Raw genomic sequence first — 20,531 nt, 5'->3', positions numbered from 1 at the left:
CAACTTTAACTACAAATCACCAGTAGCCATCATATAGCAAAATATATGGTTTGTCAAAATATTTGATGACTACTTTTCATTTAAAATTATTATATAGAGAGAGCTGTTCAGTTTGTAGTCCAAACTGCAATTTACAATGTTTTATCATAAAATGATGGGGTGTTTTTTAATGAACAAATGAAGGTCAGAATGTGTAGCGATTTGAAATGGCATTATATTACGAAACGCGCGAGCACAATTAATAGTGCGCAGAGCCGCTGAAAGCGCACGCGCGCTGGTGACGTCGCAGTGTTTTGCTGGGGATGCGCGCACACGTGAGCGCTGTTCTTTTCATTGCTGGAGTAAAATTGATTCAATTCACACCTGCGAGGGTCTCCCTGTTAGGGGTGCCAGCAGATGTCCAAATAGACCGCCGTGTGCTGTCATCCAGTCCTGTTCCGTTTCTGTTCTGCTGTGGATCAGCTGTACGCTGTGAGTTCACATAAAGATGTTTATGTGTGGGTTAGCATCCGTTTTTAGTTAGCCTTAGCATGTAGCCTCATAATCACCTCTGTGAAACTTAAACTCTCACCTGATTTACACCAACACTTTCAGATGAAGTTTTACGAGGAAAATATTAAATACGAAGAAAAGATTCCTGTTTTCCGTCTGTTGTAACACAGGCGTAATGTCCCTCAGCCTACAGCTAACGTTAGACCTTTTCTAAAATATTACATTGTTTATATATTTACATGGTTGTATCGTTATGTTTCAGAATGCCCCTTTCTTTCTAAGATGCTGCTGAAAATATTAATGTATCCTAAAGGATGCGTAGTGAGCCGTTTCATTGAGACACTGCTTCTTTTGAGACACAGATATTTTTGGTTAACGTTAATCCTTTTTAAATGTAACTTTCTAAACAAACGTCAAAATACAGCTGCATATTTCTAAGCTATATTGCCTTTACGTGCTATCGGAATTATCGTAAATACTAGTTTCCTTGTTAAAAATTGGACATGAACGCCCACTCAAGTCAAAATTTGAATGCGACGAGCTCATAATCACGACTTCAGAAGTGGGAAGTAGGAATTTTCCGATAGCACGTGAAGGCAGTACACAGATACAAAAATTGACACAAATGGTCTGATCTTAGTGATCAGGCCACCCAATAATTATAATTCTGTCATCATTTACTCACCCTCATATCTTTCCAAACCCCTATGTCTTTCCAAACTTTCTTCTATTTATCTTGAAATAAGATATTTTGAAGAATGTCGGTAATCAAACAGTTTTGGTTCCCATTGACTTTTGTCCATACAATGAAAGTTAGTGGGAACCAAAACTGTTTGGTTACCAATATTCTTCAAAATATCTTCCTTTATGTGCCACAGAAGAAAGAAAGTAATACAAGTTTGGATTATGTGTGTATTTGGGATCAGCTGTGTTGTTTTAGACTGGTCACTGATTGGTGTGTCCTGCAGAAATCATCATCCTGCAGTGCCTGAGGCTTTGTCACTCCACCCCACCCCCTGTCGTCATGGCGCCCAAGGACATCATGACCAATTCGCACGCCAAGTCCATTTTGAATGCCATGAACGCCCTAAGAAAGAGTAACACGCTGTGTGACATCACTCTGAGGGTGGAGGGCACAGATTTCCCGGCCCACCGCATTGTGTTGGCAGCTTGCAGTGATTATTTCTGTGCCATGTTCACCAGTGAGGTAACAAACACCCTCTATAATTCACACTCATCACTCAGTTATAGAAATCACTGTGGTCTTAACTGGAGCTGTCTGTTCGTTGTATTAAAATACACTCCATTGGGGTCCTGACATGGCGGTTAGCAGAAATGCTTAAAAATTTCCTGTCCTCTCTACTAATCCATATCAATAAAATTGGCACATATGTAAAAACAAAAAAACTAAAAAATCACTTTGGTGCAATTCTGCTCCTTCACATTAGGAGGTGCTGATGTTAATATTCTCAGATTTGTTGAAGCTGGTTCAGTGTTACTAGAGTGAACACGACACAAGCATTCAAGCTAGATGCAAACTGATTGATGACAATGTTGTACAATGTAAGAAAAATAGTTATATAGCATAATATAGGGATATATAATATAAAGATAATAGTAATGATGTTTTTTGTAGGCCAGCCTGGAAGTTAGCGTCACCCTGGGTCCCTCAACAAAAAGCCCTACGATTTTTCCATTGGCTGTTGATTTATTGCAGAACTTGATTCTTACACATTTTGTTCATCATGATAATCTTCACAAATGAACATCACATTCATGAATTTTGAAGCCTAAATACAATCATCAGAAGTCAAAAGCTAAACGTAGGCTATAAACAAACTACACCAAGGGTCTCTTGGCTTTAAAGGAACACGCCACCATTTTTTGAAATAGGGGTTATTCACCGTCTCCCCTACATTTAGATAGGTGGGCAAACGCATTTTTGTCTCAGTGCATGCATTGTCTGGCAAGTCTGGCAGCGCCACCGCTAGCTTAGCATAGCATAATGAATGGAATCCTTTGTTGCCGGATAGCAAGTCGTGAGTAAAAGTGATAAAAAAACGTAAAAAAACTGATTACTTCTTGTGGCCTGCGTATTCACAACAAGTACAAATAGCAATGCAGATTAAGACTAGGCGATTTCTTAGGCAGATATTGATTTAGGACTATATTGGGTGAAGCACAGGCGAAGCACTGCTACTTGGGCGCAGAGATATCACGCAACACCTGAAATCCGCTATTAGGGATGGGGCCGATCCGATCCAGTATCGGTATCGGGACCCGATACCAGCGTAATTCACGTATCGGATTTTCCCGATCCAACCTGCTGAGATATCCGATATCCATGAGTCATGTCTGCGCTCGCTTTAACGTCTGCTGAAATGACTCCAAAGTCCAAAAGTGATTCCCGCCGGCGAGTCTGCTAGCTGGCTGCAAACTGTGGAATGGATTTCCTGAACGGAGGCGCGGCTCAATGAGACACAGAGTTATGAGACACGCCCCCGCTCAGGAAATCCATTCCACAGTTTGCGGCTAGCCAACAACGTCCGCTGTGTGAAAATACTTCACACTGGAAACACCGCAGAGCAAGACAGCAAAATGCAATGTTTGCAAAGCTGTAATTCAGAGCCTTTAAAGCTCCCTCGCGTCGTACAACACAACGAACGCAATCAAACATTTAAAAAAGCACCACGTTACTGTGCGTTCACACCAAACGCGAATAGCGTGTCAAATTCGCGTCTACCGCGTCTATTTGGACGCTTGAATATTTTGAATCCATTCGCGCGACCAGAGAAAAATTGACGTGCGTAAAAAGCAAAAGTTTGAAGCGAAATCGACGCGGATCTGAGGCGAAATCCGCTTGTTTGTTTGCACGATGCTGATGTTGATCGAGCATTCATCGAGAGAGTTAATGCATCGGAGCGAGGATCACCCTTCAGATAATGTGTGTGTAAGATGTTTACACTTGCACTTTTCTTATATTTCAAGACGCAAGTATTTGACATTTTGGTAATGTAATAAATATTGACATGACAATCAATTTGAAACCCTTACAGTTGCATTTTTTTTTTCAGAATGGGATTTTTCCTGTTTTTCTGACTTCCTTTTCTGACCTTATACTTACCTCAAGTTGCCTTTTGGGACATACATGCATACATACGTACATAACATATCATTCATACTTGCCTGTTGAGAGAAGTTTATTTCAGCAACATATAAAATAAACAATAATGATAATAATAATATTAAATCAAACACAGCTCTGGTATCGGAATAGTATCGGTATCGGCCGATATCCAAATTCAGGTATCGGGATCGGATCGGAAGTGAAAAAATGTGGATCGGTGCATCCCTATCCGCTATCTCTGCACCCAAGATATCTGATATCTCGCATGCACTGAGACAAAAATGCGTTTGCCCACCTATCTAAATGTAGGGGAGACGGTGAATAACTCCTATTTAAAAAAACTCTGGCGTGTTCCTTTAACGTCACCACCATTAGGCTTCCAACAACTCTTTCAGTCTTAATTAAGAAAAAAACAATTCCTGAAAGTTTGAGTTAAAGGAGAACTCTGTAACTCTAGCGAACTCTAGTCACTTCTTCGCTGATTTTCCCTTTTGTTGTCGCATGTTTTCCCCACGAGCTCCCCCTACAGCTGTGGGGGGGCGTATATTTCAAATCCAAATGATTTCTAGACAGTTTTATTAAGTTAAAAAAGTTACCAAGTTCTCCTTTAAAATAGTTTGCAAGGGCACACATTTAAACACAATGAGGCTGTAAAAGTGGACTAGTGAGTAGATGAGGTTACCTGTTCGGCTGACTACAGCCTCTGTAGTCCCATTCAACCACTTGATAGCAACCACCTTTTTTAAAACACGTAAAAGTCAAGTTTAAAGTAATAGAATAAAACGTGAAAATATTTTGAGCTTGTGTTCACCAAACACCTTATTTCAGGCATTTATCCAAAAACCCATAAAAAAAAACCCATTGACTTCAGGACAATGGAACGGGAAGTGCAAAAATGCTAACGCATTTCCGGTTTTTGCCTACAAAAATATACCATCCTTGAAGCACTCTATAATGATAATATTACAGCTGTGGTGATAGGGTAGAAATATTATGCATTTTCTGCACTTGTCACTTTTTTTGTTTCGCTGTAGCTTTTATTTTGTACTCACAATCTGAAATGCTGGTTCCGGAAAGCTGGCTTATTTCTTATTGGTCAGTTTTTTGCCAAGACAAGGGAAGAAAAACAACAATGTAAAAAAGAAAAAAAACGTGTGACAGCTTTTACCCCAAGTATGAATAAATCCATAAGATTGCATCATGTTTAATCTACAGTCTAAATTGTGTTTTGATTTAAATGTGGATGTAAAAAGAAAAATCTTTTTTTATTTTTTTATATCAGTCTATTTTCTTGTTACTCCATAGCTTGCTGAAAAAGGGAAGTCCTTTGTGGACATTCAGGGCCTCACAGCGTCCACCATGGAGATCCTGCTGGATTTTGTTTACACAGAGACGGTGCTAGTTACTGTAGAAAACGTTCAAGAGCTGCTGCCCGCTGCCTGTCTCCTGCAGCTTAAAGGTACAAATACACAAACCAGCCCAGCTCACATTGCTGTTTCTTTGTGATTGGATTCTAACATTAACAAACCCATTTCAGATTTGAGAGTTGATAACATGTACAACATTTATACATTTTTATATGTGCTTAAAGTGAAAAACACGTTAAGTATAACACATTATAATCATTTTTTTAACCTGGTATGTATATGATTTTACATGTGATATGTAAAAAAAAAAAGATTCTGCATGATTTGATTGTTTTTCTGTTATGAGGAAATGAACATCGCATGCTTGCTGAGATCTGAGCATGATAAGGAGTCACTGAGACTCTTAATTATGAAGGAGACAAACACAAGTACAAACCTGCATGAAATCAGGGTGCAAATATTGCCAGAGACCTGCTATTACAGCTCTGCTGCTGAAGATAGAGATTAGAGAAGAATTTGATTGATCTCTAAGAAGTTTTTTTATTCAATCTGTGTCTGTCTTCACTGTCTCCACAAAAGAAAAACATAGGACGTATGGCCATTTTTACCAAACATTAACAGATGTATCTTAAAGGTGCAGTAAGCAATTTATGAAAAACGCTGCTGAAAGTGGATCGGACCGAACATCAAAACACACTTGTAGCCAATCAGCAGTAAGGGCTGTATATACTCATGGTGGAGGAGGAGAGAGATCTCACTGCACAGACATTAGCAGAACGACTATAGAAAGAGTGAGATGGCAGAGAAAACACAAAAGAGAGAGATGGCAGAGAATATACAAAAGAGGATGATAAGGAGTCACTTGGCCAGGGGAATACAACTTGGGTTACAATCAGGCAAGAGGTAGGACCCGCGTTAATATCGGAGAAGCTTTCCAGCGCTGGAGAGACCTTAAGGAGCGGGAAGGCCTGAAAATGGACGCCGAGGTTGCATTATTTCTTCTTGATACGTGAGTAAATGTTGGTTTTGCTGTGTTTCACAGAACTAAGATACGCTGTCTATTGCTTGAATATACTCGTGTCTGTCATCTTTGCTTGTTTGTTCATTTGCATTATTATTATTATTTTTATTATTATAAGCCTGGTACGTCTAATCCTCCTCCACCGTCCGTTTTAAGCAACGTGTAAAGTGTGTCCGAAAAGTGAGAACACTCCTAATATGTTTTTTCTTTTGGTTCCCATTTTACTGATCGCTAATAACCCCTCTAATAACCCCTTGATCTTGTCACCACTTGGACTATCGTGTTATGTTCATGAAAACTGTGTTTGTTTTTTGGGATGGAAAGGATGACTTTGCCATTGAAGGAGTAGAGGAGCTAAATAACAATTAGTCATTCGACCTGAATTATCATAGTAAAACAAATTGCTTTCACTTATTGATGACATCATACCTCGGGCGGCAGGCCTGTGTTGCATGGTGTGTATGTGAATGTGTGGGCGGAGGCATCAAGATAGGGGTGTGATCCTTTTGGGTAGGGGCGTGTTTGTTTTCGTGATTTCAAATATCAACAGCGTTTACCAGAAAGCATTTACTGCACCTTTAAGAGAATGCACACCAATCGTAGTGCTCAAGAAATATTTACTCTTATTATCAATGATGAAAACAATTGTGCTACTTAATATTTTTGTGAATTGTTTTTTTTAAAGGATTTTTTTAATGAATGGTTATTTTAAAAGAACAGCTTTTATATGAAACAGATTTCTCGTTGTGTCATGTGTAGTTAAACATGCACGAGTCAAAGATAAGCAAATCACAAAGGAGAACATGCAGGAGAACAGTCAAAACTACACAGCAATTGTACGTTGTCTGAAAAAGGGGGAAAACTGTTCAGGCATCCAAAAAATCTATTCAAACTAGACTATTGAAATCACTCAATCTAGAAGACGTTTCTGAGAAAGGTTGTGACAAAAAGCGGCCTGTGACAACAAAACCTAAAAGCTTTTGAAGGTTGAGCTCTTTGTCATGATATTGAAACGATATTGAAAACAAACAAAATGTAGCTTGACACTCAGGTAACACCTGCTTCCGACACTCCCTGCTGTCAAAAATGATGGTGGCAGCATTAGGCTTTTGGGTTACTTTGAGCAGAAGGAATTGGAAATCACCATCAAGAGCAGTATAACTAGCCAGATCCCTCAGGCGATCTGCATTAGAGACGAAAACCCGTTTCCCTGCACACCAATTGCCAATAACAAGAAAGCAGGTTTGTCTGCAACAAATTAAACTGAAGCCATAATATGTGTGCGGGAAAAAAAATCTTGAGTTTGTCTCATTATATCTGCTTGATGAATTTATTCAATTTGCCTGTTGCGTGGATGTTATTCTGCTGTATTTAATGCACAAATAAACCAGTCTGATGTTATTTGTGTGTGTGTGTGCGTGTGTGTGTGTGTGCATGTGTTCTTTACAGGTGTGAAAAGGGCTTGCTGTGATTTTCTTAATAGTCAGTTGGATCCATCAAACTGCCTGGGAATCAGAGACTTTGCAGAAACGCACAACTGTCTGGACTTGATGCAGGCTGCTGAACTGTTCTCACAAAAGCATTTTGCTGAGGTGGTGCAACAGGAAGAGTTTATGCTGCTCAGTCAGAGTGAAGTGGAAAAACTCATCAAGTGTGATGAGATCCAGGTGAGATTGTCTGCTCTATTTCACTCTGAATGAGTCCCTGCCTTCAAGTGCACCTGGGAAACTCGTACCTTTGACTTATTGCGACAGTGCCACACATTCAAGTCAGAAACATAACACGGAAGTAGTCTAAACGAAACAAATGAATTATATTGTGACCAGGAAACAAATGACTACATCTGAATGATCATTTCTCTAACTTATTTATACATGGTATCTGTATAAATAAGTTAGAGTATGTTAGAGTAAGTTATACACAGTATGTATAACTTATTTATACATACTGTGTTGCATTAAAGCAAAACGTGAAAGTTGAATGATTAACTTTACACTTGTTGTCTATCAGTTGTTCCATACATCACCCCTTTAAAATTATAAAAATTCAGCCTGTAAAATTAAACTTGCAAAATCATTCTTTACCATTCACTAAAGACTTAAGACCATTCACCGCTCACTCATATCTATAGATTAAGCCCCTTTCACACTGAGATTCCGGAAAATACACAGATAATGTGTCTCGGGATTTGTCCCGCAATCGTTTGATTTTGGTTCATTAACACTGCCAGTGATTTTCCGGAATCGGTGAAAATGTGTTCACACACATCCCGTAAAGACACGTGACGTCAGGATGTGATAACTCCTATCAGATGTCAGCTCTGCTGATAACTCTTCGTCATTTCTACATGAAGACGAGTCCATACTCCCCAGTAGCGCCACTGGGTTTGCCGAGTGGCTCGTTCCCCATATGCTGTAGCATAGGTTGTAGAAAGGCCTGTGCGATGGCACGTGCGTCATCACTACGACACACCCCTTACGGCATTGGTCCTGGCTTTTGTTCACACAGGGCGCGTTCCGGGACTGATCCCGGCAATGTTACTAGGTCCCCATCCCGGCATCAATCCTGGGACGCGTTTACGTTCACACAGAAGGCACTCTAGCAATGTTACGGCAATTTCCCGGGATCAATGCGCTGTGTGAAAGGGGCTTAGAGATATATTATATTATGTCATCTTGTTTATCATCTAGAATTTTGAGTTCATCTTGTAAATATGACTTTGCTTGGTCATTTATGTGCTTGAAAGTTGTAATTACAATATTTCTGATTCCAATTGAAGGGCACAAGCAATTAAAAAACACATTATGATAGCACGTAGGAACCAGTTCAGGCTGGTTTGGAGTCCCATATTTCTCCACAAGTTTAAAATGTCTTTCTTTTGTGTTTTTGAGACTTTCAGCAACAAAGTGTAATAAAGACAAGTAAAAACTTAAGTGCAGACCTGTAACCCCCCTTCTTGTCTTGTTTTATGCACACACGGACTCAGACAAAAACACGTACCTTTTGTGTTGTTAAATTCTTGTCTCTCACCACGGTCCATTAATTCTGAAGGTGTAATTACAACGTTTGGACTTAAATTTATAGTATCGTGCAGAAGTCAGATCTAAACCTTGAAAATTAGAAGCAAGCAACAAATAAACTTTGTGTCTCAACAAATCTGCATGTAACTGTACATGTGTAGGTTGACTCAGAGGAGCCTGTATTCGAGGCAGTTCTGAACTGGGTGAAGCACAACAGAAAAGAAAGAGAGCCGTACCTGTCTGATCTACTGGAGTATGTGCGCATGCCGCTGCTAACCCCACGATACATCACGGATGTCATTGACATAGAGGTTAGCTTCTGCCAAATACACGCTGCCTATATGAATGTAAAGGATGCTGCAGTTACAAGGATCTTAATGTTCATGGGGTCAATGTCCCCACCTGTATTTTTTGTTTTGTGTGCGTTACTGCATGATATTTGTACATTTGTATTGAGTGTTTGTATCTGTTTCAGCCATTGATACGCTGCAGTCTGCCATGTCGAGATTTGGTGGACGAAGCAAAGAAGTTTCACCTCCGGCCAGAGTTACGCAGCGAGATGCAGAGTCCTCGAACCCAAGCGAGACTCGGTCTGATGCCTCTGTGTGTTTTCAGTATTTAGGCCTGAAATCCTTCTAATTAATCCTCTAAATATATCATTCATTATGTCATTTCACTCTTTCGCTGAATCAGTTTGGCATGTCTTAACATGTTTGTGATTTTCTTGTGAAGCCTCGTACAACTGCTTTCTGACACTGGAATGGGTTTTAGGTGCCAAAGAGGTTTTGTTGGTAATCGGAGGATTTGGCAGCCAGCAATCACCCATAGACGTGGTTGAGAAGTATGATCCCAAGACCCGAGAGTGGAGCTTTCTTCCTGTGAGTTATGCTTTACATTGATAAAACATTTCCCCAGTGTCAGTGGACAAAACGGCCACTGAAGCAAACATCATGTCTGTTTAGCAGAGGAAGGACCGATAAGAGATTCCTCTTAAAACATATTTTATGTTCCAGAACATTGCAAGGAAGCGACGCTACGTTGCCACTGTCGCCCTGAATGATCGCGTTTACGTTATCGGTGGGTATGACGGCCGATCGCGGTTGAGTTCGGTTGAGTGTTTGGACTACACTGCAGATGAAGATGGAGTCTGGTACTCTGTCGCCACAATGAATGTACGCAGAGGCCTTGCAGGAGCTACAACCCTCGGAGGTACCTATTCTGTATAGGGAAATGATGCTTGTTCTTACACATTCGTAGAGTTCTAGGGGTTTCTTCTGGATTCTGGGTCAAGGTGGGTTGCGTTTATGAAGATTTACAGGTAAATGAGCATTGAATGAAGCAGTGCAGTTCACATAAGACTGAAACAAAATCTGCCAACCAAACAAGTTCAGTGAGTTTATGTGGGTTCCGTGGATGTAGAGAAGGATGATTTTCTTTTCTTAGGCTACATCGCCTGAAGCGCTTTTCTTTTGCAACTCGGTTGAACAAACCAGCATTATTTCAATCTGAAAGGTTTTTTTTAGAACTAGTCAGCTTAGACTGTTTTTTCTTCTTTCACAGATATGATCTATGTTGCCGGTGGATTCGATGGTAGTCGACGTCACACCAGCATGGAGCGTTATGACCCCAATATTGACCAGTGGAGCATGCTGGGAGATATGCAGACTGCCAGAGAGGGAGCAGGACTTGTTGTAGCCAGCGGCCTCATTTACTGTTTAGGTAGCGTTTTATTAGTTGTTGAAGGTAAACGAATATGACTGGAAGTCTGGACATTTCTTCTAGTTTTCATGTGCTGAGAAATCAGGAATACGCTTGCTCCCAACTAGCATCAATAATGGCAGGAACTCAAAAGGCGTGGCACAGACATGTTCAGATAGACATGCAGATTTTCAGACTTGGTAAACATTGTGTTGTTGTGACTTCAGGTGGTTATGATGGTCTGAACATCCTGAATTCTGTAGAGAGGTATGACCCTCACACGGGACACTGGACCAGCGTCACTCCCATGGCCAACAAACGCTCGGGTACACTCGCAGTCTCCTTTTTACACATTAAATATACTTTTTTTATATTCTACAACAGGTCCTAAAAATATTTGTGAATGTTGCATACTACTGTTCAAATGTTTTTTTTCTTGCGCATTTTTTTTCTTAAATTACAAAAACAATAATTGGCAAACCCCCAGTGAAGACTACTGCTATATACTGTGACTGCTTTTATTTATGTTGCAGGGGCTGGTGTGGCTTTGCTGAACGATCACATATATGTTGTCGGAGGGTTTGATGGCACAGCCCACCTGTCTTCCGTAGAAGTGTACAACATCCGCACAGACTATTGGACCACCGTGGCCAATATGAGCACGCCACGCTGCTACGTCGGAGCTACAGTCCTGAGGGGCCGCCTCTATGCCATTGCAGGGTAAGATGTCAATATATTACATTGAACCTTTCCCAAATGTGTTTGTGCTGTTGTTACTACCAGAAAATAGATGTATGACTTAATCATTTGCTTTGATATTGCGTCTATGTTCTTTCTGCAGATATGATGGGAACTCGCTGCTCAGCAGCATTGAATGTTACGACCCTGTGATTGACAGCTGGGAAGTGGTGACTTCAATGGCAACACAACGCTGTGATGCAGGAGTTTGTGTGCTTAGAGAAAAATGAAAAGAGAAACTATTCGGACATAGAGGCGCTTTATAATGACTTCTGGATGCTGGAATCTGTGCTCCACTGCTCAGTGGAGCATCAGATCCCATTACCAGCCTTTTTATGGCTCTTTCCTCTTTGGATTTAAGTTTTTTGCCATCTGAGATCTCAGTCCTTGTTTTCTTTTAATGAGGGAGAAAAACACTAACTTTATGATGCAGTGAACATGTGTGTTTCACGTTTTTGTTCTCTTCATGCAGAACTCTGTGATCTTTGATTACTTGTGAGATTCACTCAGTTGAGTCCTTTAAAGTGCAATATAATAATTTACTGGTGTCAAAATGTCTCAGAGAAGAGACAAGTATGTGTATGCCTTACTGCCCAAGTGACTGAATCCTTCCTGAAGGAGAGAATATTGTCAGATTCATCAGGATGCGACAGCAGAGGTGCTTTGCGAAATCTGTTTTGATCCTGTCTGTAACGTCCGTTATGACATTGTCATCATCATCTCTGGTTGCTGGGGCTCTTCTCATTGACTCGACCCTTTATCAATGTGCCTGATGCACCAGGGATTTTTCTGTCATGTACAGAACCATCAGCGAGATATCATAAAGCCAGTGTGCTGGTGTTTTAAGTGTGAATCTGAATGCATGGGTGAATTTAGCTGTGCTCTCTCTCAGTGAAAAGTGTCTTGTTAAATACTGAAAACTGACCCATTAATATGAATGAAGGATGATGTGCATGGTGGATGTTCTGCAGTATATCATTGATGTGGTATGCTGTTTTAATAGTGTGATTCCATGATAAAGACAATAAAGGAAAAGTCTGTTTATCATGTAACAAAACTTAAGCCCTTAAGATCAAAACAAAACTTAAGATCATTTTAAAAAAGAAGATGCTAGAAATCAATTTCAAGTTACACTGGTCCATGTTTGCTGAATATTGCCATGGTAGCTGCACTCCCTCTGCCAAAATGACAAAAATATTTGAATTACTGTCTGGTTAATTGGCTATTATTTCATGAAACATTTAAGGACCCATTGAAATTGTTAGATTTGCAGTTTTCTCTATTGTGCTGACGTACTTCCTACTGAAACAGGAAGTTGAGACTATATGTATCTAATGCTGCCTTTAAGTACACCTGGGAAACTCAAACCTCCTATGTTCGTTATAAAATCATGCATTCAAGTCGGGAACAACACGGAAGTAGCTATGAAAAAGAATTATACTGAACAATAAACCCAAATAATTACATCTGAATTTAAAATTATTACAAATATTAATTTATATCACATATTTACACATGGTTTTAAAATGTTTTTGTTACAAAATGCAACCCTTGAAAGTATATAGATCATTGTTTCAAATCGACATGCTCCTTTCCAACGTCTTAAAGTTTCCCACATGTAAATAAAACTGCTCAGATATTAATGTGCTCAGAACTCTAATTATGATATTTATGTCTCCACTTAAGGGCCACATCCTTGTTAGTTACAGGTGGCATTTGGAGGAGGGATGTGCTGATTCTAGAGATTTGATTGGACATAAATATTTTAGGCCTTTTTCCCTACATGAGCAAGACTATAAACTTTAAACATGTTTATCTGATAAAAGTTGGTCAGCTTTCATGAGTATATGCACTAGCATATAAATACATAAGAGCTGATACGCATGGACTAAAAGACACAGAACCTTAATTTTTTTTTTAAAACAAAACCTTAAAAAAGTATTTTAAAGATTTGTTTTACTCATCAGTGCTTTCTCGATGCTTTCAACGTTTCCCTGTTTAATAATGTTAAAGAATTTTTGTGAAGAAAAGCTGTCGGAACAAAATAAATAGGCTACCTGATGCACCAAGGAAAACTGCACTTCTCGTGAAGACGACAAAATAAGAATAATTCAGCTCTCCCATAACCTATTTTCTTATCAGGATTCTCAGGAAAAGGAAATGCTTGTTATTTTTTATTATTTCGCTCTCGAAAACGGTTAGAAATGTTGCAACATTTTTAAATCTAAAATGAGTGTTTAGTTACACCAATCATATGGCGAGGAGGGTGTTGATGCTGCTGCTGGCCAATTGCGAGCTGCAGCGGGCGGTGTGAGCGCGCACGCGAGTATATAGACCGAACAGCGGACCTTTCGCCCCATATTGCTGTGTTGGCGAAGACACGTAACGCGTCTGGTCTACACTCAACGGAGCTCAAAACAGACTTTTGGTGATTTTTTTCCACCGAAAGACATTAACGTTTTCTAAAAAAAACTTGAATCCACGAAGACTAAGTCAAAATGGTAAGTGAGACTCTTGTCATTAAAATATGAATACTTTACAGCTTTAACAATAAAAAGTCAAACGTGGTCTTTTTCACAATTATTATTTTTTTTATTTGCGTTGTATTAAACCGACTTTTACTTAGTAGTCGCGTTCACTTAAATGAAAATTCTAACATTCCCTCTAATGTGTTGTAAAACCATGACTTTCGAATCTTCCGTGAAACACAACGAGATTTTGGGCAGATTGACTGTCTGCATTCACGTTTAAAAAGATGTGACTCAAACTGTCAGTACTTGAGGAAAAAAAATGTATATAAGTTTGGAGTAACATGAGGGTGACTTAATTTGAGTGAACTATCCCTTTAAGACATTGACGCCTCAAGTTACTTTTGTCACATTATCAACTAACTTTATGAAACGATTACAAGCGTCGTTTCTCTTCCGTGTCTTCACTTTGACGTGAAATATTTATTGGGAGGAAACGTGATTTATTTATTTATTTTTGTATGCGACCTTTGAAAATGAATGTAATCTTTTCCGATCGGAATGCATGATTAAACCGTATTGGGAATGGGATATGTAACTCCTAGGCTGCGCATGAGGAATTCCTCGAATCCAACTGCGGAGGCCTTTCACGCGCGCAGTCAGAGGGGAGCGCGAGGCTGGGGGATGGGAGTCTGCTGACTTGTTTCCCTCCCAACTTTTACAGACTTTTAACCCTAAAGCTACTCTTGGGGCGATAGTTCTTCTAAAAATTATGTTATTTGTTTGTGTCGTTGATTTGATGTTTGGCGCATAATTATTTTCTACTTCCTCTATTTTGCAATAGTTCAGGTTACGGCTCCTTCCTGTCGTCCATTTTACGATAAAGCGCGAGAGATCGGAGTGCGCTCTACTGTCAACCATTTTTTTTTATATAAGTTGAAAAATGGGATGTGGTTATCTTCACAAAAAGTTCTGATTTAAATGTGCCTGTGAGATACCAGAGTTTCTCCTGGAAGACAATGCACTAAGACTTCTGTTATTTAATGCAATTAGAATTCTGTCCGCATGTTGTTCCAAACTTGTGTGGGTTTTTCTTCCTTCATGGAACACAAAATGAGACGTGAGTAAGAATTGACTGCGTCAGTCAGTCGCCTTTCAATGAGTTGAGTTCCTTTCCCTCTCCATATTAATAAAGAGAATGCCGGTGACTGAAGCTGTCGCATTAATATCTCATTTTGAAGAAAGTCACACAGGTATGGAACATTCCTGAACTATCATTTTAACACTGGTGGTAGGAACTTTAATGTAATGAAATTTAAATGATTTCTTAAAGAGATTCAGCAAATATGTTCATTGGATATTCTTTGGTCTTAATATCAGACTAAAGAAGGAATTATGCACTCACTAAAATGCAGGAATCTGGCTCAGGTGTTCTCCAGGTTCCCTAGTACCGTTAAGTCTCACCTTCCAACTCCAGTTAGTGATTGAACTAATTATAGTTTCAAGTTCAGCTGCAAGAGGAAGTTAGGACTTTAATTGGAGTTTCAGCTTCAATAGGTTCAAGGTCAATATATCCCACATTTAATTGACTCAAAGGTTATAGTCTTAAAAATGAGATTAGAAGTTTATTTTAATTACTTGTAATTAAAAAGCTGCCTGGCCAAAAAAAGCAGTCTTTTTTTCTTTCTTTCTTTCTTGTACTGAGGTCACCAGGTACAAGTGCCAACTGAGGCAGCTATTGGTTGGCAGCCATTTAAAGCAATTTCTTTTTCTTTGTGCAGCGTGAGTGCATCTCCATCCATGTGGGCCAGGCCGGAGTACAGATTGGCAATGCATGCTGGGAGTTGTATTGCCTGGAGCATGGCATCCAGCCTGATGGCAATATGCCGAGTGATAAGACCATTGGTCGTGGGGATGACTCCTTCAACACTTTCTTCAGTGAGACTGGCTCTGGGAAGCATGTGCCACGAGCTGTGTTTGTGGATCTGGAGCCTTCAGTCATTGGTAAATGGTTATTGAAAGGGATCAACCATCATAAAAATTCTATCTTGTAGTAAACCAGTTTTATTACCCATGAAATGTTGAAATGTATGTGTGCTTTTTTGGCCAACATCCAGACTGCAAATAGTTAAGCTAAAGTTAGCATGCATGATTATTATTATTATTATTATTTTTTTTATTTTTTAAAGAGCCCTGTATCTTATGTTTCAGATGAGGTAAGGTCTGGAATCTACAAGCAACTGTTTCATCCAGAGCAGCTCATCTCTGGGAAGGAAGATGCAGCAAATAATTATGCCCGAGGCCATTACACTGTTGGCAAGGAGATTATTGATATGGTGCTGGAGCGCGTCCGCAAACTGGTATGAACTATAATTGAGAACTAAGGATGCACTGAATGTAATATTTAGCTTAATGCCAATATTAGGCATTCAATCTGTAAGTTCTACAAGTGCATTGGGTATCACAACATTATATTGTACAAAATGAAAAATGGATATTTGAGATTTTTAAATGAGTATAAGATGTTGGTAAGGCTATTCTGAATGTAAAACATTGAGGAAATGAGCTTGCACATTTAAATGTAAGAATTTTGTTTCTATCAAACAAAATGAATTTCTGTGTTTTATGTTCCACAAAATATGGAAATGTCACTCCAGTTTTGAAAAACATGGTAAATGAGTAAACAATCCATATCCCTTTACATAAGTGTAATTTAGACGCGTATATATGATTTGCTCTTTGTTTCTCTTTCTTTTTTCCCCCTCTCCTGATCTAGACAGACCAGTGCACCGGTCTCCAGGGTTTCCTGATTTTCCACAGTTTTGGTGGAGGCACTGGCTCCGGTTTCACGTCCCTCCTGATGGAGCGTCTCTCGGTCGACTACGGCAAGAAGTCCAAGCTCGAGTTTGCTATCTATCCCGCTCCTCAGGTATCCACTGCTGTGGTTGAGCCTTATAACTCCATCCTAACCACCCACACCACCCTGGAACACTCTGACTGTGCCTTCATGGTAGATAACGAGGCAATCTATGACATCTGCCGCCGAAATCTTGACATCGAGCGCCCCAGCTACACCAACCTCAACCGTCTCATCGGTCAGATCGTGTCCTCCATCACTGCTTCACTGCGCTTTGATGGCGCCCTGAACGTCGATCTTACCGAGTTCCAGACCAATTTGGTGCCATATCCCAGAATCCACTTTCCCCTAGTCACATACTCTCCCATCATCTCTGCTGAGAAGGCTTACCATGAGCAGCTGTCCGTGTCTGAGATCACCACTGCTTGCTTTGAGCCGTCCAATCAGATGGTGAAGTGTGACCCCCGGCATGGGAAGTACATGGCCTGCTGTATGCTTTATCGTGGTGATGTCGTGCCCAAAGATGTCAATGCCGCTATTGCCAACATTAAGACCAAACGTTCCATCCAGTTTGTGGACTGGTGCCCAACTGGATTCAAGGTGGGAAGGATTGACAAGACATTTAAGTGTACTTAATTCAAACTTCAGTCAAGTTAACAATGTGTCCTCTTTCTCTACAGGTTGGCATTAATTACCAGCCACCTACAGCGGTTCCTGGTGGAGACTTGGCCAAGGTACAGAGAGCTGTGTGCATGCTGAGCAACACCACGGCTATTGCCGAGGCCTGGGCCCGACTGGACCACAAGTTCGATTTGATGTACGCCAAGCGTGCCTTCGTACACTGGTATGTCGGTGAAGGAATGGAAGAGGGAGAGTTCTCAGAGGCCAGAGAGGATCTTGCCGCACTGGAGAAAGATTATGAGGAGGTTGGTGCTGAGTCTGTGGAGGATGAAGAGGAGGGAGAGGAGTATTAAAGACTGTTTAAGAGGCTGATCTGAGACCTACAGTTAGAAGAGTAACTAGTCCTACTCCAGCACTTACAAGCAGTATTTTACCTCTCAAATGACAAGCTTCCTTATGAAATCCCAATGATAGGGAACAATGCCCTGATGTGTGAGACATAAATGTTCTTTTGTGTCAGGTTTTGTTCTTTTCTATACCTCCTATTCTGTCTTCTTTCAAAAGAAATGAGTTGCTTAAAGGCAGTTCTGTCTGTGAACACTGTTTTGTAAGCGGACTTTTGTCTCTCACATATGCTGTAAGTGATAAATACCATTTCAGAATAAATTGTCCTGTCTATTTATGTATGTGTATTCTTTCCATAAAAAGGAATGAATCCCTTAAAGGAGTATTCACTTTCAAATGAGAATTAGCCCATGATTTACTCACCCTCAAGCCATTCTAGGTGTTTATGACTTTCTTCTTTCAGACGAATACAATCGGGAGTTCTATTAAAAAATATCCTGGCTCTTCTAAGTTTTATAATGGCAGTGGATTGCAACCAACAGATTGAAGCTCAAAAACGTGTATCCATCCATCGTAAACAAACTCCAAACGGCTCCAGGGGGTTTATAAAGTTTTAAATAATATTTAAGAATATTTTTCTTAAAGTAAAATGACTAGCTTCCGGCCAAACGAACATACGGATTCCACTTGAGTGTAAAGCGCAATTTATGCGAGTAATGCGACGTACTGCTGATATTTTACGCTATGTTAAAGGTTTCTCAAGGATTTGCTGCTTGTCTCAAGTCGTGTAGACACTTTATCCTCTCCTGCTGAAAAGTAATCCTACAGCACTGAAATTCTTCATGATAACAATTGTAATTGCTGTTTTAGTTTGTAGACTTTGAAGTAATTTGTATTTATCATCCTCAAGCAGTTAATCCACAGGTGGGTTCTGATTGGTGTACCCTGTTAAAATATTTTAATATATAGTGTGACTTCTCAAGACATTTGAATACATCACATTTTTTTATGTTAAAACAAATATTTATAAAACTTTATAAATAGACAGAGGCTCCTGTAAGTAGATGTAGGTAGGGCTGATTCTGTGTCTAACGTCCTTGCGTTATTCAGCCTGAGGGTGGCGCTCTAATGTTGACTGACATGTAAAATGAATTCATAGCATTTTATGTCTATGGATTGACTGGCACGCATATAATTTATTTTTTTGTATTGTCTTAATGTAATTATCGCCTTATTTATTTGTTTTAAAATGTTGCAAACAAAACCAAACACAGCAGAACTATAAAGGCTATTCACATTAGCACGTTTAAACTTTAATGAATTTGATACGAAGAACAGACATGCCAACTAGTTACTGACCTGATGCAAACTAATAACTGAATCGTCTTGGTCTGAAAATAAGCGGGGCAGTCTGAGCGCTGCAGTTCCATTTTTCACCACAGATTTACATTGAAAAATTGTGGGGCGCTGTAGAGCTGGGGAGGACACAGGCACCATCTGCCCAGTTTCATGATACATGTCTGCCGATGCATTTGATACATCCCGCACACTTTACGATTTTAAATATGTTCCGCATTTTGTTTCAAATATTGTCGGAATTTCTACACTTTTTCAGTTTATAATTGATTCAGAACATGTAGATTAATATTTCGGTGGAGCTCTGACCCACCTGCCCTGATCTAAATCATAGGTCTTCCATCTGCAACACAATAGTTTCATCTCAACCTTTTATTTTGTGAAGAAAATAATGAAATGCATTAAACAAATACAATATTACATTAACTTCAACCAATCATAGAGATACAAAGTAAAATTTTAGTTGTAATGTAAATTGTATTATCTTAGTAAAATTTTAAATGTGGATGAAAATATTGAAATTGTAATAAAATGTGAGTGACTGTACACCAATGATTATTTTAATAGATGTGCAATGAAAGCATAAGAGTATGTTATTATAGGCCAGGTTTGAGATGCAGCACTGCTACTTTCCTATCACTGTCTTTTATAACAAAATAATACTTTTAAAACAATAAGCTTTGTGTTAACAAGTCTCAGCCTCTGACGTGACCTTGTAATTTATGTTATATATTATTTATATATAATATTATCATATAATAAACATTATAAAACATGTCAATGCTAAATTTTACATTGAAGTGCGACATTACCAGAGTTGCCTTTACTTCAAAACACAAAAGTAGACCACTATGTAAAGCGCTTTACTACAACCCCCCTCTTCCCCCTTGCATTGCGTCACATTCTCTATACGCAAATCGTCCAATCAGCAGTCGCAGTGAGTCTATTTAAAGAAGAAGTCCCAGCCACTATCAGCTGTCACCTGAAGGTATCCATACGCAGAGGTAAACACTTGGGCGGAGCGAAGCAGTTGACGGCTTTGAACGCATCCTATTGGCAGAAGTGGATGTAAATACACACAGAGCTCCTAAAGTTTCTAAATTAACAGTGAACAGTGCTGAGCAAGTGTATTCTTATGAATTTTCACGTAATCGTACAAGTCGACAGTGGATTTGAACTTGTAAAACCTTTACTCACAACTGTTTGCTTCTACTGTGGTTTCTCTTTGTACACTGGCATGTTACATGAAATTGTTTTCCTCGAGCATAAAAACCGCTGACTGAAAAGATCTTTTGTTTTTCTTTTAAATAAGTCACATTATAGAATAAAGGGTGCAGAAGTTTATAATAGGAACTTTTATTTGAAGGCGAGGTAACTGTAGTAAATAGGTTTACTTTGTTTCTTGGTTTTCAATAGCGCGT

The 20,531-nt window shown here is 39.5% G+C and overlaps 2 protein-coding genes across 3 annotated transcripts; both read left to right on the top strand.

Annotated features, from left to right (window-relative positions):
- Window positions 1-287: 287 nt before the first annotated feature.
- On the top strand, window positions 288-12,520 carry klhl12 (kelch-like family member 12). Of its 2 annotated transcripts, none has more exons than XM_082188373.1 (12): window positions 288-471; window positions 1,461-1,699; window positions 4,925-5,078; window positions 7,457-7,674; window positions 9,189-9,338; window positions 9,503-9,617; window positions 9,799-9,905; window positions 10,041-10,236; window positions 10,588-10,746; window positions 10,953-11,051; window positions 11,259-11,445; window positions 11,567-12,520. In XM_082188373.1, the coding sequence occupies exons 2-12, from the start codon at window positions 1,517-1,519 to the stop codon at window positions 11,691-11,693; spliced, it is 1,695 nt and encodes a 564-aa protein (XP_082044499.1). In that variant the 5' UTR covers window positions 288-471; window positions 1,461-1,516; the 3' UTR covers window positions 11,694-12,520. The 2 variants fall into 2 exon arrangements, with proteins under 2 accessions (XP_082044499.1, XP_082044500.1); XM_082188374.1 differs by having other exon boundaries at window positions 9,503-9,641; window positions 9,760-9,905.
- A 1,292-nt stretch (window positions 12,521-13,812) lies between these two features.
- On the top strand, window positions 13,813-18,091 carry tuba5 (tubulin alpha 5). The gene is made up of 5 exons (XM_082188377.1): window positions 13,813-13,964; window positions 15,713-15,935; window positions 16,143-16,291; window positions 16,708-17,388; window positions 17,469-18,091. Exons 1-5 carry the CDS (start codon window positions 13,962-13,964, stop codon window positions 17,760-17,762), a joined length of 1,350 nt encoding a protein of 449 aa, XP_082044503.1. The 5' UTR covers window positions 13,813-13,961; the 3' UTR covers window positions 17,763-18,091.
- The last annotated feature ends 2,440 nt before the right edge of the window (window positions 18,092-20,531 follow it).

The sequence above is a fragment of the Leuciscus leuciscus genome (genome assembly GCF_965113295.1).
Source record: "Leuciscus leuciscus genome assembly, chromosome: 13".
Lineage (NCBI taxonomy): Eukaryota > Metazoa > Chordata > Actinopteri > Cypriniformes > Leuciscidae > Leuciscus > Leuciscus leuciscus.
The sequence above is the reverse complement of the archived record's forward strand: the minus strand, read 5'-3'. Positions and strand labels throughout refer to the sequence as shown.

What these genes read in the sequence shown, in the direction of transcription:
- klhl12 (XM_082188374.1), top strand. Translation starts at nt 1,517, where the DNA reads ATGGCGCCCAAGGACATCATGACCAATTCGCACGCCAAGTCCATTTTG. An exon ending in CTGTCTCCTGCAGCTTAAAG is followed by an intron (nt 5,079 to 7,456) that starts GTACAAATACAC and finishes TGTTCTTTACAG; the next exon opens with GTGTGAAAAGGGCTTGCTGT. An exon ending in AGGAGCTACAACCCTCGGAG is followed by an intron (nt 10,237 to 10,587) that starts GTACCTATTCTG and finishes CTTCTTTCACAG; the next exon opens with ATATGATCTATGTTGCCGGT.
- tuba5 (XM_082188377.1), top strand. An exon ending in TGGAGCGCGTCCGCAAACTG is followed by an intron (nt 16,292 to 16,707) that starts GTATGAACTATA and finishes CTCCTGATCTAG; the next exon opens with ACAGACCAGTGCACCGGTCT. An exon ending in GGTGCCCAACTGGATTCAAG is followed by an intron (nt 17,389 to 17,468) that starts GTGGGAAGGATT and finishes CTTTCTCTACAG; the next exon opens with GTTGGCATTAATTACCAGCC.